At 43.8% G+C, this 19,603-nt stretch overlaps 1 protein-coding gene across 1 annotated transcript in view; it reads left to right on the plus strand.

Annotated features, from left to right (window-relative positions):
* The first annotated feature begins 9,250 nt into the window (after window positions 1–9,250).
* Window positions 9,251–19,603, plus strand: part of PRSS12 (serine protease 12) — a 55,500-nt gene continuing 45,147 nt past the window's right edge. Inside the window, exon 1 of the mRNA XM_053461438.1 lies at window positions 9,251–9,817. Coding sequence (XP_053317413.1) covers window positions 9,400–9,817 — 418 coding nt within the window. The 5' untranslated portion in view covers window positions 9,251–9,399. The remainder of the gene's footprint in view (window positions 9,818–19,603) is intronic.

Here is a 19,603-nt window from a genome sequence, read left to right on the forward strand (position 1 = left end):
TAATGTAAATTAATGATAATATAATAACTTAAGCTAAAGCTAGCAGATAGATATAGACAATAAGAAATCAGAAGTGGTGAAATAATGGCAATAAGAGGAACAATAAAAAAATAAAATTAAAAGCAAACCGTTCAACCGTCTGTGAATGTTTCTACAATAATTTAGTCCATAGAGAAGAAATGTCAGCATACTGTCACGCACAGCAAGGCTGGAGACACTGATGCAGGTTGGACTACAAGAAGCAGACTGGAGCAAGGTCAAAGTCAAGCCAGAATACAGGGAACAGCGAAGAACGAGCCGAGATCAGAAATCCAGAGGTCAGAATCAACAAGGTCAAGCCGAGGTCAAATACTGGAGACTGTAACAGACCACGCACTAAGGAGTAGGCAGTATGAAACATGGGCATGACCGTAGCCTATGAGTATAGGCACCTGCAGTTCTCCGTGGTGGCAGTTGTGGTTCGGACCATTCTCTGTAAACCCTAGAGATGGTTGTGCATGAAAATCCTAGTAGACCAGCAGTTTCTGAAATACTCAGACCAGCCCGTCTGGCAACAACCATACCACGTTCAAAGTCACTTAAATCCCCTTTCTTCCCCATTCCGATGCTCGGTTTGAACTTCAGCAAGTTGTCTTGACTACGTGTGTGATTGGCTTATTAGCTATTTGTGTTAACAAGCAAATGAACAGGTGTACCTAACAAAGTGGCCAGTGAGTGTATATGTACACACACCCACCTTCCAGTTCCATGGTGCTGTAGCTTATCCACACCTCACACAATACAAGCTGCTGCACTATTACTGTTGGATCATACAATGTCCCTGTCACAATGTCACAATGACCCTGCTGAGCACTGCCTTTATGAGCGGGCTGGCCCGAATTGGTACTCAGGTTATCCCTTTTGGGAGAATTAGGCCTGGCCCAGACTCTTAACAGTGTTATTACTGCAATGTTAAAAAAGATTCTGCTGATGTTAATACCCTAACCCTAATATTAGTTATTTATAATTTTTGCTGTGAAAAAATACAGACACTAATAGGTTGTTGTCACAGAAACTAAAAAACTTCTTAAATGTTTGCGTGGTGTGATTTAAGCCTTTCAAAAATAATATTTAATCTAAGTAGAACAGCACCTTTAACACTATTTTCACGTCTCTCTGAATTTCTTTAGTCCAAACAGGATGCATAATAATGATATTTATAAATCAAAGGTATCACTGCTTCTTAAGTTACAGAAAAGACTTCTGATCCATGTATTACCGGATGTCTTCATGACCTTATGTCAGCGATCGTAGTAGCTTGTGTGTAATTGTAGCCTCACCCTCATGTCGGTGCTTCATTTGGCCTATTGGTACTGACAAGGGATACTAATTTGATGCAATCTTGTGTGTCAGTAATAAGAGGATACATCTAACACCTGTGGAATTCTGACATTTTTAATAACAATGCTGCAGGTTAGTCTTAAAATATACCGTATTGGCTCGGATATAGGCCGCCCCCGTATATAGGCCGCACCCTAAAAGTTTGGTGCTTTTTTTAAAGGAAAAGTTTTTTTCTTTAAAAAAGCACCAAAAACATGCTGCCACTCCGTCCCCCCCCCAGATATGCTGCCACTCTGTCCTCCCCCCCGAGATATGCTGCCACTCTGTCCTCCCCCCCCGAGATATGCTGCCACTCTGTCCTCTCCCCCCCCGAGATATGCTACCACTCTGTCCTCTTCCCCCCCCCTCGATATGCTGCCACTCTGCCCCCCCCCGACTTACCAGAGTAGCCTCCCGGGTGTCTTACGGGCCAGAGGGGGACATCTATGATGCACATCGTGTATACAGCTCCCGGTGCCGGCACTCAGCGGAAGTGCCGGCACCGGAAGTTGTATACGCGTATTGCGTAGATGTCTTCCGCCGGCCCTGCAAGACACTCGGGAGTCTGCTCTGGTAAGTCGGGGGGGTTAAAATGCATCGTGCGGATGTTCACCGGCAACGGCACATCGCCGCTGCCGGTGAACGTCCGTGCGATGCGCTTAGACAACCTCCCGTGCCGGTACTCCCCCCGTGGAAAGTGCTGGCACGGGAGGCTGTCTGAGCATATCGGGGAGTAGGATGCAGGTCCCCTGCACCGCTGCGGGGGATCTGTATCCTAACCCCGCTGCCTGCCCGGCGCCCGGGACTGCATGTCCCGGGCGTCGGGCGCTAGACCCCGAATATAGGCCGCACCCCCACTTTAAAGACTTAAAGTGGGGGAAAAAAGTGCGGCCTATATTCGGGCCAATACGGTATATATTTTTAACCACAATATACAAAAGCACACACCTAAAAAGCATATAAATACAGACTTTGGGTTGCTGCGAAAATGAGCAACATCTACAACAACAAACTAAGGAATCATTTATATTTATCATTTATATTATAGGGCAAAATGAACCAAGGTGCACATAGAGTAAAAGGGGGCTCTGAGTCTTCATTCTGTGGTACACTTTCTTGATTTGTAGTATCCTGAGATGTTCCACTGCTGTCATAAACAGCGCTGCCTGTGACATCTGGATTGTTTTATTTAGGTTGACATAAAAAGTTTTGGGCACAAGAATAGGGGATCGTTTTGTATAAATGCTCCAGGGCCCCAAGCTCCATTATTACTTCAAAGTACTTCAAAGTCCTATTGATTCCTAACATGGCTGTATTGCTTGCCATGGTAGCACATTAATACAGCTGTATGGGCTAAGGGATTGAATTCCATAAGTATGTCAAAGCCGGAAAACCCCACTTCCACACGTATGACACCATTTTACACCTCTGATGCGCACCCATTTTTAAGGGCTACAGCTCCCATCACCATCACTTTCCATTCTATTCTGGTTCAGGGTTACAGGAAGTGTTGTTCATTTGTCTATTAGTTTTATTTTTCCATTTTTATTATGGGGGGATGGTTTTAATGTGAGGAGCATGCTGGCCATCTGACCTCACAATAGATCAGCTGGCTGCCTCATGTTTTTTTTTTGGTTTTTTGCATATTACCCATTACAAGCTCTATAAAAAAATAAAGCCCAGTTGTCCGTCTTTTTTTTTGTTTTAATTGACAATATGAAGAAAAATATAAGGGAGAAATCGACACAAATGGCTTCTAGAAATAAACTTCTATTTATACTTTAAAGATTCTATTTGCTTTTGGTTTAATTGTGGGCTTCAATTACAACTAATTTCTAAAATAAACAGTGTAAACAGCCTAATTGGCTTGTATACTATTTTATTACACTAAAGTACACACTTTGTTATTTCAGATCAGGCTTTATAGGAGTTAGTAATACTGGTTAAATATTTTGCCAGACCTGTTCTCCCTTTTGTAAGTGCAGATTCTCTCTTTTCTGTAATCATGTGGTCCTGTGTGGCGACGATGTAAGTGCAGGCAAGGAAGGTGGTTATTCTTCATTGACTACACAAATAACTATGGCAACATTTGGAACAAACATAATTTACTAAATCCGAGTTCCTTTGATATTGTATATCTTATTTGTGGACAAATTTTTTTTGCAGTTTAAATGCATTAATGTGAAGTTTTAAAATGCCAACATACCAAGTTGTATATTAACCCGCTATGGACTGAGCAGTTTTTTTTTTTTCTTTTTGTACCCTTTGTGACCGAGGCTGTCCCACAGACAATATATATTGTTTTTTTTCAGAACAAGAAGGACATTATTTTGATCATATCATCTAATTTACTATAAAAAATTAAATATGGTGAAAACTTGAAAGAGAGCACTTTTCATAACTTTTTATTTGAAACATATTTTACTAATCTATACAACATAATGAAAAAAAGCTAAATAGATTCTAATATTTGTCCTGAGTTTAGAAATACCTATTTTTCTGAGAGTTATAGGACAATAAGTAGCTTATTGTTTTTTTAAACCTTAGGCTTTTTCAAACCTTGTATTCCTGCTCCTATGTCTTATTTGGGACATCTCTGAAGCCGGCCAATTCAATTTACCCCCATCAAACCATATATGTTTAAAAATTAGACACCCCAGGGTATTTCAAATGCTGGTATTTTAACTCTTTCCATCCACTAATTGTACCACCAATTTGTAGAAGTAATTTGTCTTGTGTTTTTTTTTTCACACAAATTGTTCTTCAGGTATACCCCAAGATGTGTTCAGTAACATGTCCTGAGTACAATGATACCACCTATGCATTGGTTTGTCAGGTTCTCAACTTTGAAAACTGTTTCCCATCATTATGTTTTAGTGGATAGACTAAGCAAACAAGGCTGTGATATTTTGTTAAGATAGCATGAGCATGGCTGATCCTATCAATAACTTATTAATAGCAAAAATGGCTCAGACAAGCCATTTGTGGACGACACTGAAGCATCACGGGAGACTAGTGACTCCTCTGCCATTGATTTACTATTATTTATTATCACATAGACACTAAGTCACATATACACACACACTCTTATGTACACAAAAAATACATTTTATATTATAGAAATTGTTAGGAAGCTTTGGGAACCATGCTTATTTCAGATTTAATAATATATTTATATTATAAGAAACATACAGTCATTACCAGAAATGAGCAGTCTTAGAAAATTAACCCCCTCCATGACCAGACATGAGCAGTCTCAGAGAATGAATCCCCTTCATTACCAGACATGAGCAGTCTGACGTTTTGCGTCAGTCCATTGCACATATAAATGCAAAAGGTGTTTTAAGGGCTAAAGCAAATGAAACTTTATCTGCCATATCCTTCTTTAGCAAAACCAAGGGGATAGTAGACAATACAAATAACTTTATTGCACTAAAGATTATGAAAGACTGGAGGAGATGTAAGAAAGCTGTCATAGACAGGAGGCAACTAATCAACAAGGAAATACTTTTGCAGTTGCTGGAAGAGATATATCGTATTGGCTCGAATATAGGCCGCACTTTTTTCCCCCCACTTTAAGTCTTTAAAGTGGGGGTGCGGCCTATATTCGGGGTCTAGCGCCCGATGCCCGGGACATGCAGTCCCGGGCGCCGGGCAGGCAGCGGGGTTAGGATACAGATCCCCTGCAGCGGTGCAGGGGACCTGCATCCTACTCCCCGATATGCTCAGACAGCCTCCCCTGCCAGCACTTCCCACGGGGGACCGTCCGCACGATGCGTTTTACCTCTGCCCACCCCCGACTTACCGGAGCAGACTCCCGGGTGTCTTGCGGGGCCGGCGGGAGACATCTACAGAATAGGCGTATGCAACTTCCGGTACCGGCACCGGAAGTTGCATACGCGTATTGCGTAGATGTCCCCCGCCGGCCCCGCAAAACACCCGGGAGTCTGCTCCGGTAAGTCGAGGAGGGGGGGCAGAGGAGGACAGTGGCAGCATATCTCGGGGGGGGAGAGGAGGAGGACAGTGGTAGCATATCTCGGGGAGGGAGGACAGTGGCAGCATATCTCGGGGGGGAGGAGGAGGAGGACAGTGGCAGCATATCTCGGGGGGGGACAGTGGTAGCATATCTCGGGGAGGGAGGACAGTGGCAGCATATCTCGGGGGGGGACAGTGGTAGCATATCACGGGGAGGGAGGACAGTGGCAGCATATCTGGGGGGGGACAGAGTGGCAGCATGTTTTTTTTGGTGCTTTTTTAAAGAAAAAAACTTTTTCTTTAAAAAAGCACCAAACGTTTAGGGTGCGGCCTATATACGGGGGCGGCCTATATCCGAGCCAATACGGTATAAGTATTTGCATAAATAGATACAATGTGTAGGACATCTCTCTCTCTCTTGCATTTCACAGAGCCTTTAGGATAAGAGAGCTGGTGGTCCCCTCCAAGAGGGTAGCCGGGTCGGTGCGTTTGTACAAATACGTTAAGATGTCAGGCATAGCAGTCCTATGCTGTATCCACAGGTCAAAAACTGAACAGGAAGAGCGCAGGAGATGGATCACCCTGCAAGCAACTTCAAGTGTAGCATGTCCAGTCTCCATGGTAGGGGTTTACTCTTATTAATTGAGATCAGTCCTGAGAAAGGCATTAGCATACAGCAGGGTTAGACCCCAAGCACCTCTAAACTTGGTTTACAATAGGTGCAACAACACCAGAAGGTAGGCCCAGGAAATGAATTCAATGTCTGGGCATATTATGCTCCACTTCTTATAGGAGATACATAAGACCCTTCAGTTAATGTAGGCACTAATATAGCGGTTTTCCTTAATGGAATGGTCATGCTATTTCTCCTAGTTTCCCTAAGGAAGGAGGTGCTGATTGTTGGACACTCCTTCATCCACTGAGCCGACAGGAGGACAGCAGCTAGATCTTACGGGAAATTCACTGGCTTAGAAAGTGATTGATGACTGCCTAGCATGTAAGACTGTGCTGAGTCCAACAGGACCATGTTAGCTTGCACACCAGGGGTGTTTTACTACAGTCTTTTAATTTAGAGAGGAAGTCATAGCCTTTTACTCAGAAGTCAGGGAAGCAAACTGAGTGACATGTCAGTTTGGAATACATGCATGTACTGGCATTGGGAACCCATACATTTTCCCTAGGGACACAGAGTTAGGTTTATTTGATGCTTAAAGGCCAGTTAACCAAATGTAATGAAGGATCTCACACATACACTACTGTTTAAACGTTTGGGGTCACTTAATAATGTCCTTGGTTTTAAAGGAAACGCAAATTCTGTGAATTAAAATGACATCAAGTGGATCAGAAATATGGTGTAGACATTGTTAATGTTGTAAATGACTATTGTATTTGGAAGCGGCTGATTTTTAATGGAATATCTTCATAGGGTACAGTGGCCCTTTATCAGCAACCATCACTCCTGTGTTCCAATGGCACGTTGTGTTTGCGCGAATCCAAGTATTTATATATACGGAATATTATAAATAGTTTATACACACATACATACATACATCTGTGCGTAGCTGAAATATTCCTTGCTCATGCCATTCCAATCCTACGCTGTGCTTAAATCTGTATCTAACAGTATGAACATGCAAATGAGGGACCCCATTTGAACATGGGTAAAGAATCAAAAAGTGACAAACCTTGTGTCAATATTTGCATGTCTTCTCCTAGCAAGCGTTGAAAGTTCCTGGCAAGCACTGGAAACTCTGGACTTCTACAGATTCAGAGCATAATAGTTTTAGTTTTAATAATTTAATTTTAGACTGTCTTATATATATATATATAAATTACCACAATACAACAATTTTCTCCAGAATACCTAACATACCCTGAAGCACAAGCGGTTAAAACTTAACATAGAGGCTGCAATTTAAATGCTAATATGCATTCCAGTGAATAGGTCTGAAGAAAACAATAGCTTTTAAAGTGAATTATTTGCACTGCTGCCAGCGTCAAACAACTCAAGGTTATTTTCCCTTGTTTTGCTATGTGGCCTTTCATAATGTAGAAGATATTATGACGAAATATTTTTATATTTAACATTTTCACTATAAAGCTTCCTTCTCGTTCGATCATGTATGTAAGATATATTCATCAAATGTCTTGATATCGAAAATTAACCTGAAATATAATAATAAAAAAAAAAATAAAAGTTGCTGGGACGTTTGTATTCCCCTTCCCCTACTTAACAATGCCACAAAAGTGGTTGGCAATCATGTAAGTAAATGGCAATGTCTTCACAACTTACTTGGAATTAACTACTATAATTGCTCATAAACAAATTTATACGCAAAATGTTATTTACTTTATTAATTTTGTTGTCATGTGAACTACTGTCTGCCCAAAGCCCAGCCAAGGCGTCTGTTGAATAGTATCTTGACCGTTCTCAGAGCTATCAATTTTAAATAACTATCCGACTGTTCTAATGTCTTCAAAATATGTTGCCACATACAGAATTTTACATTGTCCAAACCCGTCTTCTGGTTCCAAGCGTCACTGCGCATTAATGCTAAGGAAAAATATCATATAAAAATGATATGAAAATATCAGATGATAAATATCATATATCACTAAAGCCACTTTGTGAAACGTCCCTGTTGGAACAGTTCGACTTAGTCTTCTCCCAAACTAACTATGAACACACTGTAGTAAAGCAAGGGGTGGTATTTATTTTTGTCGCTCTAATCACTGCTTGGACATTGCCAGCATTGGTATCATCTGACGGCGTGACTTGCTGTACTTTCCCTGACTGCCTGCTCTTTAGAGCTGCTGGAACACACAGACCGAGAGGGAGAGGCACAACCCACTGCCTTTATTCGACTAAATGAACTAAGAGCCTTGCGATCAATAACACAGACTAAAGCAAGTACTTTGGGAATAACTCTGGTAACATCAGGGGATGGAATACTCGTCGGCAAGCTGGAAGAACCCTTAGAAGGACACAGACTTACACGCTCAGTCGACTGAACTGTTCTGACAGCTCCATTCACCTGCGGTTATTACAGCTCTGTTGGAAACACGGATATTGCAGAGACACGAAGGGGCATCATCCATATCTTCCAGGTTGCTTGGAAATCAAACATCTCCTAGGAGCAAAAGAGAAAAAAAAACATAAAATGGTTGTAAATCCTGATCTGAAATTTCTACGTTTAAAGTTGTTGTTTTGTTACATTGTGTATACTTATTGTATATAGTTGGATAGTTTTGGTGGGATAACAGAGTTGTTTTTGTTTGGGAAAACTATTGCGCTGTTTCCTTTATAATAGTTTGTGGATCGTTGGACTGTTTGCAGCCCTTTGTATGTTGAATGCCCCCTTTTCACACAGGAGTTGAATGTCATGTATTTAGTGATTAGCACTTCAGTTAGAAAATGTAATCTCTTCTACTCCCACAGTCTTAACAGAAGAAAGAAAAATGGAAAAAAAACCCACACATTTTTTACCATCTGTCTCTAATTCTGTTTCAGAAATGTTAACATTGCAAAAAATGCAAGGACGGAACAGCTCTGCAGATGTACAATAACCGACACTCAACGTTAGCTGGCAGCCTCGCTCTCCGGACACCTTCAACTTTACTTTTCAAACAAAATTTGAAAACAAAACTTGGCTCCAAGAAGTATTTATGAATATCGGAGACATTCAAATGTTGAGGGTTTTTTTGTTTAAAGAAGGGGAAAAAGGAATGTGACAAACTTTAAAGACATTTTTGTTCTGTGCAGAGGTACATATGATTTCTGATGTTTTTTTTCTTACAATAAGTAACAGAGCCTTCTTCTAGTCTTTCCTCCTATTGACTCCACTCCACCTCCTTCTTCTGCTTCGCCTTGTCCTCAGCTGTGGATTGGTCACTCTCTGTCAGTCTTGGTTAACTCCGCGCTCTGCACTGGAGACCTGCGTTTCTCTTTGCATGAATATGTAATGGGCTGCTTGAGATTAGGGGGAAGTGGCAGCTCCGCCTCCCCCATCAGATGCAGGACCAGATTAGTTGTGGAGATGGAACACAACAGACAGTACTGGCAGCATGACAATTACCAGCTTTGCTGTGGCTCTTATTTTTGGGAGCATCCCTATAGTGTGCTGCTTCGACAAGCCTTCAAGTACGTCTATTTACCATCACCAGCCCTTACGGCCACCGCTTGCCTCTGTCCAGCACCAGCAGACCCACCACTCTCATCGCCCTTACCACCACCACCACCACCATACAGGTTGCCCTAAGTACACTGGAAAATGGGGCTCGGTTGGAGACTTTGTAAATGTGACAGAGTTTGGCGCGAACTGTTTAAACTGGGTGGAAGTGCCCACTTACTTGGAGAGAACGCCGGGCAAAGGCTTAGGAAACCACAACTTCTGCAGGAACCCGGATGGGAGGAGTAAGCCGTGGTGCTTCTTCAGGAACAGCCATGGGAGGGTCGACTGGGGCTACTGTGACTGCAAGCAAGGTGAGTGACCGCAATCCAGGTTTGTCTATAACTCCTGTAAAAAAAAGAAAATATGACCATTTGAAAGCTGAATTTATCCATATTTACCAAAAAAGTGGTTTCCTAGCTCATCAAAACACACTCGAAGCCTCGAAGCCTCGAAGTGTATTGCTACGTAACTCTAAAATAAAAGAAAAATAACATAAAAAGTTGAGGGCTACCTGAATCCTTAAAGTAAATGCAAAAATGATGATACTCCTAAAGGCACGTCAGACACATTTGTGAAACATATTGAGTCGCCTTGAGGCACCGTTGAGAAGCTACATTCCTGTTATTGAAAAATAAAATCTGCACACAGGGAAGAAAGCATTTTGACTAATTCTAATAGATCACTGCTGCTTCGCCTCGGGCAAGTTTACAACAAAGTTATTATTTAACGTGTAACATGTTCAATGATACATTGTCACTGTTTATACTGAACATATTGTTATTACAAATAATGAGCGATCTCGGCTGTTAGGTAAGTATGTTTTCTCGATTTAATATAAAATAACTCTCTGGATGTAATGCAAGGTGGATGAATGGAACAGCCTCCCTGCAGAAGTGGTAGAAGCTAATACAGTGAGGGGATTTAACCATGCATGGGATAGAAATATGGCTATCCTGAATGTTAGACAAGAGCAAGGACCGATTAAGGTGCGAGTTCTTACATGTGTATGTTTTGGAAAGTTTTACAGCTTGGTAAATAAAGACTATGGGAAATAGTACTATATGCATTCACGCCAGGTAAATAATCACAACTTATTCTATGGGCATAATATCCCTTTTAATGCTTAGGTATCTAATTAGCGTCGTCTGGTGCGTGGCAAGTTTCCAGACACAATAACGTGTTATGAAGTAACTGTGCCAATAAGGGCGCTAAACCCAAGATAAGGAGCGCAAATATTTACGCTGTGGGGGGAACAAAAAAAAAAGCTTTAGAGCGTAGTACTAAGCCTTGGATATCAAGTGCTAACACCTAGACTTAGCCAAGGCTTAGTACTACGCTCCGAACATGTCCTTCCTAGATAGAAGTGCAAAACATTACATTAGAGTGTAAGCCTTTAAGTATCTAGTGGCGTACATTAGATAATGGGTGATATATGTTAAAGTGCTAGAGTGATATTAAATAAAAGTCTCCTCCTTTAGATAAAGATTGATCCACACGAGATGCTAAACTTAGGACGGGGAGTGCTAAACACAAGGTGAACATGCTTACTCTTACATGATGGAGTGCTAAACCCAACATGAAAGTGTTTTCCCTGAGAGAGGGAGTGCTAAACACAGTGTTAAAGTGTTTTCCCTTAGATGCTAAAAGATGAAAGTGGTTGGCCTTAGATGAGGGGTGCTAAATGCGACATGGAAAAGGAGTGATAAACACCAGATGAAAGATGGTTGGCCTTAGGTGAGGGGTGCTAAATGCGACATGGAAATGGAGTGATAAACACCAGATGGAAATGTTGACACTCAGATTAGGAGTTGTGAACCCAGGATGGATATCCCGAGGGGTGGGAATTAGAAACATAGTCCCAAACAAGAGTTTACAAACCTTTTAGTTAAGGAATTCCCTCCCTGAACTGCCGCTTCATAGATATATACCGCTGGAATAATGACTGATGAGCCATAAAGCCGAACAAAAGAAATTAGAGAATAGGGATTGTCCTGCTGTGATGTCTCCGCATTATTCAACAGAACCATTCCTTACCACTGCAAGCCCTTGTCTGCAGATCTAAAACATACTATTGCCTATATATATATATATATATATATATATATATGTATATATATATTCGCAATGACACTGCATTGGCATCAAATTCATAGTATATAGAAAAATAGAAAACACTTATATGTAATTTTAATTGTTATGCTGTATACTGCTTGTTATGTCCTGTCTACCCATTGTACAGTGCCACGGAATATGATGGCGCTTTATTAAACAATAAAAAATAATAATCTTTATTATTATTATTATTAAGGACATGCATCGTTTTTTTATGATGTGCGTGAAACAAGTTATTTTCAATGATTTTTCCATGTTACCATTAAAATGCCTGTGCTATTAGTTATTGAGTTTATTATTGGTTAGAAATTTTTTCACGGTGGCATTTAAATAAGTTATCATTATCTGTTCTTTTACTTTGCAATGTAAGGAAGTTTCTCACTGGGAGGGTAGTAGATAAGGGGAACAGCCTCCCAGCAGAAATGGTAGAGGTTAGCAGTGGAATTCAAACAGGCATAAGAAGAAACCAAGGGTTGAGTGTTTACAGCCATCAAATTCTATGTTTCTATGCTTTTATTTATATTATGAATTTCTGTTTCTCATTATTATTTATTGCTTTATATAGTGCCATCAGATCCTGCTTCACGTATAATTAACGCAAATTTCCACTTTGTAGAAAAGCTTAGAGGTCACTATTTAATGAATCAAATAACTCCCTTTTTGCAAAAGTTTCTTTCTACATAGCAGACTTTACTGCAGTTAGGTATACAGAATGCCAGGTGTTAACAGGAAGAAGAAGCCTAGAAGTAATGGTAATTATATCATCAGCGTCAACAGAGGTGCAAGAGACAAAGTTACTGTTCACCTTAAGTGGATACACAAAACCAGTTACATAAAGTTATGTGTCGGAGAAATATGTGTATAAACAGAAATGGAAGTTTAAAATAATTTAAACATCTGGTAGTTTTTTGGCCGGCACACACCTAAAGTGTTTCAGTCTGTCCGTCTGTCCTGGATAGTCACAAGTCTACAATATGAGAGGATCAAAGATGAAGGGGGGGGAAGAACTGCATTGTTATTTCTTATGAGACAAACAATATGTGTTTAAAAAGGGTATTTTTTTGGGGGTGGGGGTGTAGAATGAATGTGTATATTTGAATAGATCTGCAACGTTCTGCCCAAAGTGTGAATTCATGAACCAGATCATGTAAGAACCTACCAGCGACCTTGATGTAGACAGCAAAGAGCAGAAATAAAATCAAGAGGAATATGCTGGAATATGTTTTTTTTGTTATCTTTCCTTTAACTGTTAAACAAGAAAAAAACAGTTCATGTGGACTGATCATAGGCATGTGCTGCATTGGAGCTGTGTTGGCTTATTCATTGTAGTGAATATATTTTTCAATATATTTTATATATTTATATATATATATATATATATATATATATATATATATATAAAATAATATAAAATAAATATATATTGTATATTAAATATTTTATATGTCTATAGCGTATCATTGGAAAATATCTATGGTATCTATAGATGGTTTCTACCTCTTAATTTAGTCTCATTTAGCTCAATTACTGTGACGAGTTACAGATCTGGCTGAGATACACTAACAACGTGTCGATATACAATTTGTATTAAGGCTCACCAAAAAAGGGCTTAACCCTTTAAAAGGTAACCTGACATTTAACAGAAGAAGGGAAGGAGTGGAACACTAACATTGGCATTTATTTACATCTAATTAAAATAATTACTAACCTCTATGGACCAACTTTGAAATTTAATGCAAACCATCCATCGAGTGTAAGCACTCGAACCACAGTAAAGTGTTGCGGTTCCTACCTACCTATTAAGTATATTAATAGAAATTGTAATTTGTATTAATATATTTAATATGTAGGTAGGGATCAAGGATAGTATCCAAGATGGCTAAAGGTTATTTTTGTTAGTTTGGTAATTATTTTAACTAGAAGCAAATAAATGCTAGGTCTTTCCCTTTTCTGTAAAATTGTAACAAGGTGTCAGTACTAGAAAAAGCCGAGCAAGAACACAATCATTTATAGTTATGTATAGTTAGTTAACTTGTATACACACATATAGAGATTACCCCGAAGGACTGTTGCCTGAGAGGTGAAGCGGACTTGTTTGAACTTCTTCGCTGTCAGCTAAGATTGCACAAGTGAAATATAAAAAGGCACAAAAGCGTTTGGACGGAAATCAACCCCCTGAAGCACGGCGTAAGCCCTTTATATGGTATGCAAAATATTCGGCATCCTTTCGATGGATATTACTTTTGCTCAAGTGCCATAGGTCAAATTTTCAAGTCAACAAGATTATTTTGTTTAAAAAATCCAGAAAGTGGCATTGAGCAAAAGCCCGCACACTGAGTTGTTTCTATTGTGATATGTCTTTGTGACATGCAGTAATTATTAGACTTGGGCACCAGGGGGCTCTTCGTGTTCGTCTTCGTGCTCGTCTTCGGGGAAAAAAAAATCTTCGTATTCCGCGAATATTCGCCCGTTCCTGTCTTCTCTTCGGGCGAATATTCGCGGACATTCTTCGTGCTCGTTTAATCTTCGTTTTCCTCCTGGTTGCCTAGCAGGGGTTAATACGGGGTTAATAACACATCACAGCAGCAGCAGCTGCCGTGAAGGTACGTGTGTGCAGCTCTATTGGTCGTTTCGGCAGGGGGCTGGTCTGGCATCAACGAGTGAATTGCAGAACTGCAGAATGCACTTCATTCGTTGATGGCAGGCGAGCCCCCTGCCGAAACGACCAATAGAGTTGCACACACATACCGAGGTGTACTGTCCATAGATGTTTAATAAAAGAATAGGGAATATTTTACATTTTTAAATTGATTTTGGACCACTTTACATGCCTAACATTTGCTACCTATTTACAATGGCATACTTTGCAACAACCCAACTTACTTATTGGACAGGACTGGAAAATAGCAGGACTGTCCACCAAAATCTTGGGTGTGTTGGCAGGTATGCTGATGGAAAAATGTTGGACAAGAACTAAAAAATAGCTTAGGGTTAATGTACGGTTATGTTTAAGATTAGTAGCAGTGCACTGGTTTGGTTAAAGATGGATTATGTCTAAATAATAATAATTTAATTTTAATGTTTTTTTTTTAAAAAAAAATAGGGGTTTATTTAAATGTATTTTAAAGTTAGATTTATTATTTAGTACTTGATTATATTTATTAAATGTTTATAGTAGCGTTACCTACCAAGCTATAACTACCTATGTGTATTTGCATTTTGCATACCTAGTTTAGCTAAATTAGATGGGACAGGACTGGAAAAAAGCAGGACTGTCCCTGAAAAAGTTGGGTCTGTTGGCAGGTATGTGGATGGAAAAATGTTATAGGGTGAAGTGTGAGTTATAGTGTTAATGTAATGCTATTAGTGAGTGAAGGCCAGGGCAAATAACAAGGAAAACGTCCTTGTGTTTTGTGCATTGTAAGTGTGTGTGTATGTGTGTTATGTGTGATGTCACTGTGTGTTATATGTGTTATATGTGTTATTGTGTGTGTTATGTTTGGTTGGTTGTGTATCAGAAGGAAAATAATGAAATGGAAAAGGAAATGGGAAAGGCAAATGAGTGGGCAATTGGCGACCCGCTCACCTGTTTCACCCCAGGGCAAAGCACCCAAACACTGTCAGTCTTAGACGTTTGGCAGCAGACTTCCAGAGCTCAGACACAAGGCCCTAGCGTAAGCTGGCCACTCCGGCGGAGGTAGCAGGCGTTGCCACACCGCAAACAGAGGCAGCCAGGGGGGAGAAACTGCCCTTACCATTAGGGACATTTTGGGCATGACTCTAGCCAGGAAGCGAACTGGCAGAGAAGAGATGCTGGCACCACCACCAGCAGCAGCATTGAAAAGGCGAATGAGTGGGCAATTGGCGACCCACTCACCTGTTTCACCCCAGGGCAAAGCACCCAAACACTGTCAGTCTTAGACGTTTGGCAGCAGACTTCCAGAGCTCAGACACAAGGCCCTAGCGTAAGCTGGCCACTCCGGCGGAGGTAGCAGGCGTTGCCACACCGCAGACAGAGGCAGCCAGGGGGGAGAAACTGCCCTTACCATTAGGGACATTTGATTCATGACACTAGCCAGGAAGCGAACTGGCATCGAAGAGACACTGGCACCACCAGCAGCAGCAGCAGCAGCAGAATTGGGAAAGGCGAATGAGTGGGCAATTGGCGACCCACTCACCTGTTTCACCCCAGGGCAAAGCACCCAAACACTGTCAGTCTTAAACGTTTGGCAGCAGACTTCCAGAGCTCAGACACAAGGCCCTAGCGTAAGCTGGCCACTCCGGCGGAGGTAGCAGGCGTTGCCACACCGCAGACAGAGGCAGCCAGGGGGGAGAAACTGCCCTTACCATTAGGGACATTTGATTCATGACACTAGCCAGGAAGCGAACTGGCAGAGAAGAGACACTGGCACCACCACCAGCAGCAGAATTGGGAAAGGCGAATGAGTGGGCAATTGGCGACCCACTCACCTGTTTCACCCCAGGGCAAAGCACCCAAACACTGTCAGTCTTAGACGTTTGGCAGCAGACTTCCAGAGCTCAGACACAAGGCCCTAGCGTAAGCTGGCCACTCCGGCGGAGGTAGCAGGCGTTGCCACACCGCAGACAGAGGCAGCCAGGGGGGAGAAACTGCCCTTACAATTAGGGACATTTTGGGCATGACTCTAGCCAGGAAGCGAACTGGCAGAGAAGAGATGCTGGCACCACCACCACCACCACCACCACCACCAGCAGCATTGAAAAATTGGAAAGGCGAATGAGTGGGCAATTGGCGACCCACTCACCTGTTTCACCCCAGGGCAAAGCACCCAAACACTGTCAGTCTTAGACGTTTGGCAGCAGACTTCCAGAGCTCAGACACTAGGCCCTAGCGTAAGCTGGCCACTCCGGCGGAGGTAGCAGGCGTTGCCACACCGCAGACAGAGGCAGCCAGGGGGGAGAAACTGCCCTTACCATTAGGGACATTTGATTCATGACACTAGCCAGGAAGCGAACTGGCATCGAAGAGACACTGGCACCACCAGCAGCAGCAGCAGCAGCAGAATTGGGAAAGGCGAATGAGTGGGCAATTGGCGACCCACTCACCTGTTTCACCCCAGGGCAAAGCACCCAAACACTGTCAGTCTTAGACGTTTGGCAGCAGACTTCCAGAGCTCAGACACTAGGCCCTAGCGTAAGCTGGCCACTCCGGCGGAGGTAGCAGGCGTTGCCACACCGCAGACAGAGGCAGCCAGGGGGGAGAAACTGCCCTTACCATTAGGGACATTTGATTCATGACACTAGCCAGGAAGCGAACTGGCATCGAAGAGACACTGGCACCACCAGCAGCAGCAGCAGCAGCAGAATTGGGAAAGGCGAATGAGTGGGCAATTGGCGACCCACTCACCTGTTTCACCCCAGGGCAAAGCACCCAAACACTGTCAGTCTTAGACGTTTGGCAGCAGACTTCCAGAGCTCAGACACAAGGCCCTAGCGTAAGCTGGCCACTCCGGCGGAGGTAGCAGGCGTTGCCACACCGCAAACAGACGCAGCCAGAGGGGAGAAACTGCCCTTACCACTAGGGACATTTTGGGCATGACTCTAGCCAGGAAGCGAACTGGCAGAGAAGAGATGCTGGCACCACCACCACCACCAGCAGCAGCATTGAAAAATGGGAAAGGCGAATGAGTGGGCAATTGGCGACCCACTCACCTGTTTCACCCCAGGGCAAAGCACCCAAACACTGTCAGTCTTAGACGTTTGGCAGCAGACTTCCAGAGCTCAGACACAAGGCCCTAGCGTAAGCTGGCCACTCCGGCGGAGGTAGCAGGCGTTGCCACACCGCAGACAGAGGCAGCCAGGGGGGAGAAACTGCCCTTACAATTAGGGACATTTTGGGCATGACTCTAGCCAGGAAGCGAACTGGCAGAGAAGAGATGCTGGCACCACCACCAGCAGCAGCATTGAAAAGGCGAATGAGTGGGCAATTGGCGACCCACTCACCTGTTTCACCCCAGGGCAAAGCATCCAAACACTGTCAGTCCTTGGCGTTTGGGAGCGGACTTCCAGAGCTCAGACACAAGGCCCTAGCGTAAGCTGGCTACATTGGCGGAGGTAGCAGGCGTTGCCACACCGCAGCAAGTGCAACCAGGGGGGAGAAACTGCCCTCACCATCAGGGACATTCGAGGCATGACACTAGCCAGGAAGCGAACTGGCATTGAAGAGAGACACTGGCACCACCACCAGCAGCAGCAGAATTGGGAAAGGCAAATGAGTGGGCAATTGACGACCCGCTCACCTGTTTCACCCCAGGGCAAAGCATCCAAACACTGTCAGTCCTTGGCGTTTGGGAGCGGACTTCCAGAGCTCAGACACAAGGCCCTAGCGTAAGCTGGCTACATTGGCGGAGGTAGCAGGCGTTGCCACACCGCAGCAAGTGCAACCAGGGGGGAGAAACTGCCCTTACCATAAGGGACAATTAAGGCATGACACTAGCCAGGAAGCGAACTGGCAGAGAAGAGATGCTGGCACCACCAGCAGCAGCAGCAGCAGCAGCAGCAGCAGCAGCATTGGAAAAGGCAAATGAGTGGGCAATTGACGACCCGCTCACCTGTTTCACCCCAGGGCAAAGCATCCAAACACTGTCAGTCCTTGGCGTTTGGGAGCGGACTTCCAGAGCTCAGACACAAGGCCCTAGCGTAAGCTGGCTACATTGGCGGAGGTAGCAGGCGTTGCCACACCGCAGCAAGTGCAACCAGGGGGGAGAAACTGCCCTTACCATAAGGGACAATTAAGGCATGACACTAGCCAGGAAGCGAACTGGCAGAGAAGAGATGCTGGCACCACCAGCAGCAGCAGCAGCAGCAGCAGCATTGGAAAAGGCAAATGAGTGGGCAATTGACGACCCGCTCACCTGTTTCACCCCAGGGCAAAGCATCCGAACACTGTCAGTCCTTGGCGTTTGGGAGCGGACTTCCAGAGCTCAGACACAAGGCCCTAGCGTAAGCTGGCTACATTGGCGGAGGTAGCAGGCGTTGCCACACCGCAGCAAGTGCAACCAGGGGGGAGAAACTGCCCTTACCATAAGGGACAATTAAGGCATGACACTAGCCAGGAAGCGAACTGGCAGAGAAGAGATGCTGGCACCACCAGCAGCAGCAGCAGCAGCAGCAGCAGCAGCAGCAGCATTGGAAAAGGCAAATGAGTGGGCAATTGACGACCCGCTCACCTGTTTCACCCCAGGGCAAAGCATCCAAACACTGTCAGTCCTTGGCGTTTGGGAGCGGACTTCCAGAGCTCAGACACAAGGCCCTAGCGTAAGCTGGCTACATTGGCGGAGGTAGCAGGCGTTGCCACACCGCAGCAAGTGCAACCAGGGGGGAGAAACTGCCCTTACCATAAGGGACAATTAAGGCATGACACTAGCCAGGAAGCGAACTGGCAGAGAAGAGATGCTGGCACCACCAGCAGCAGCAGCAGCAGCAGCAGCAGCAGCAGCATTGGAAAAGGCAAATGAGTGGGCAATTGACGACCCGCTCACCTGTTTCACCCCAGGGCAAAGCATCCAAACACTGTCAGTCCTTGGCGTTTGGGAGCGGACTTCCAGAGCTCAGACACAAGGCCCTAGCGTAAGCTGGCTACATTGGCGGAGGTAGCAGGCGTTGCCACACCGCAGCAAGTGCAACCAGGGGGGAGAAACTGCCCTTACCATAAGGGACAATTAAGGCATGACACTAGCCAGGAAGCGAACTGGCAGAGAAGAGATGCTGGCACCACCAGCAGCAGCAGCAGCAGCAGCAGCAGCATTGGAAAAGGCAAATGAGTGGGCAATTGACGACCCGCTCACCTGTTTCACCCCAGGGCAAAGCATCCAAACACTGTCAGTCCTTGGCGTTTGGGAGCGGACTTCCAGAGCTCAGACACAAGGCCCTAGCGTAAGCTGGCTACATTGGCGGAGGTAGCAGGCGTTGCCACACCGCAGCAAGTGCAACCAGGGGGGAGAAAC

The sequence above is a fragment of the Spea bombifrons genome, chromosome 1 (assembly GCF_027358695.1).
Source record: "Spea bombifrons isolate aSpeBom1 chromosome 1, aSpeBom1.2.pri, whole genome shotgun sequence".
NCBI classification, from domain to species: domain Eukaryota; kingdom Metazoa; phylum Chordata; class Amphibia; order Anura; family Pelobatidae; genus Spea; species Spea bombifrons.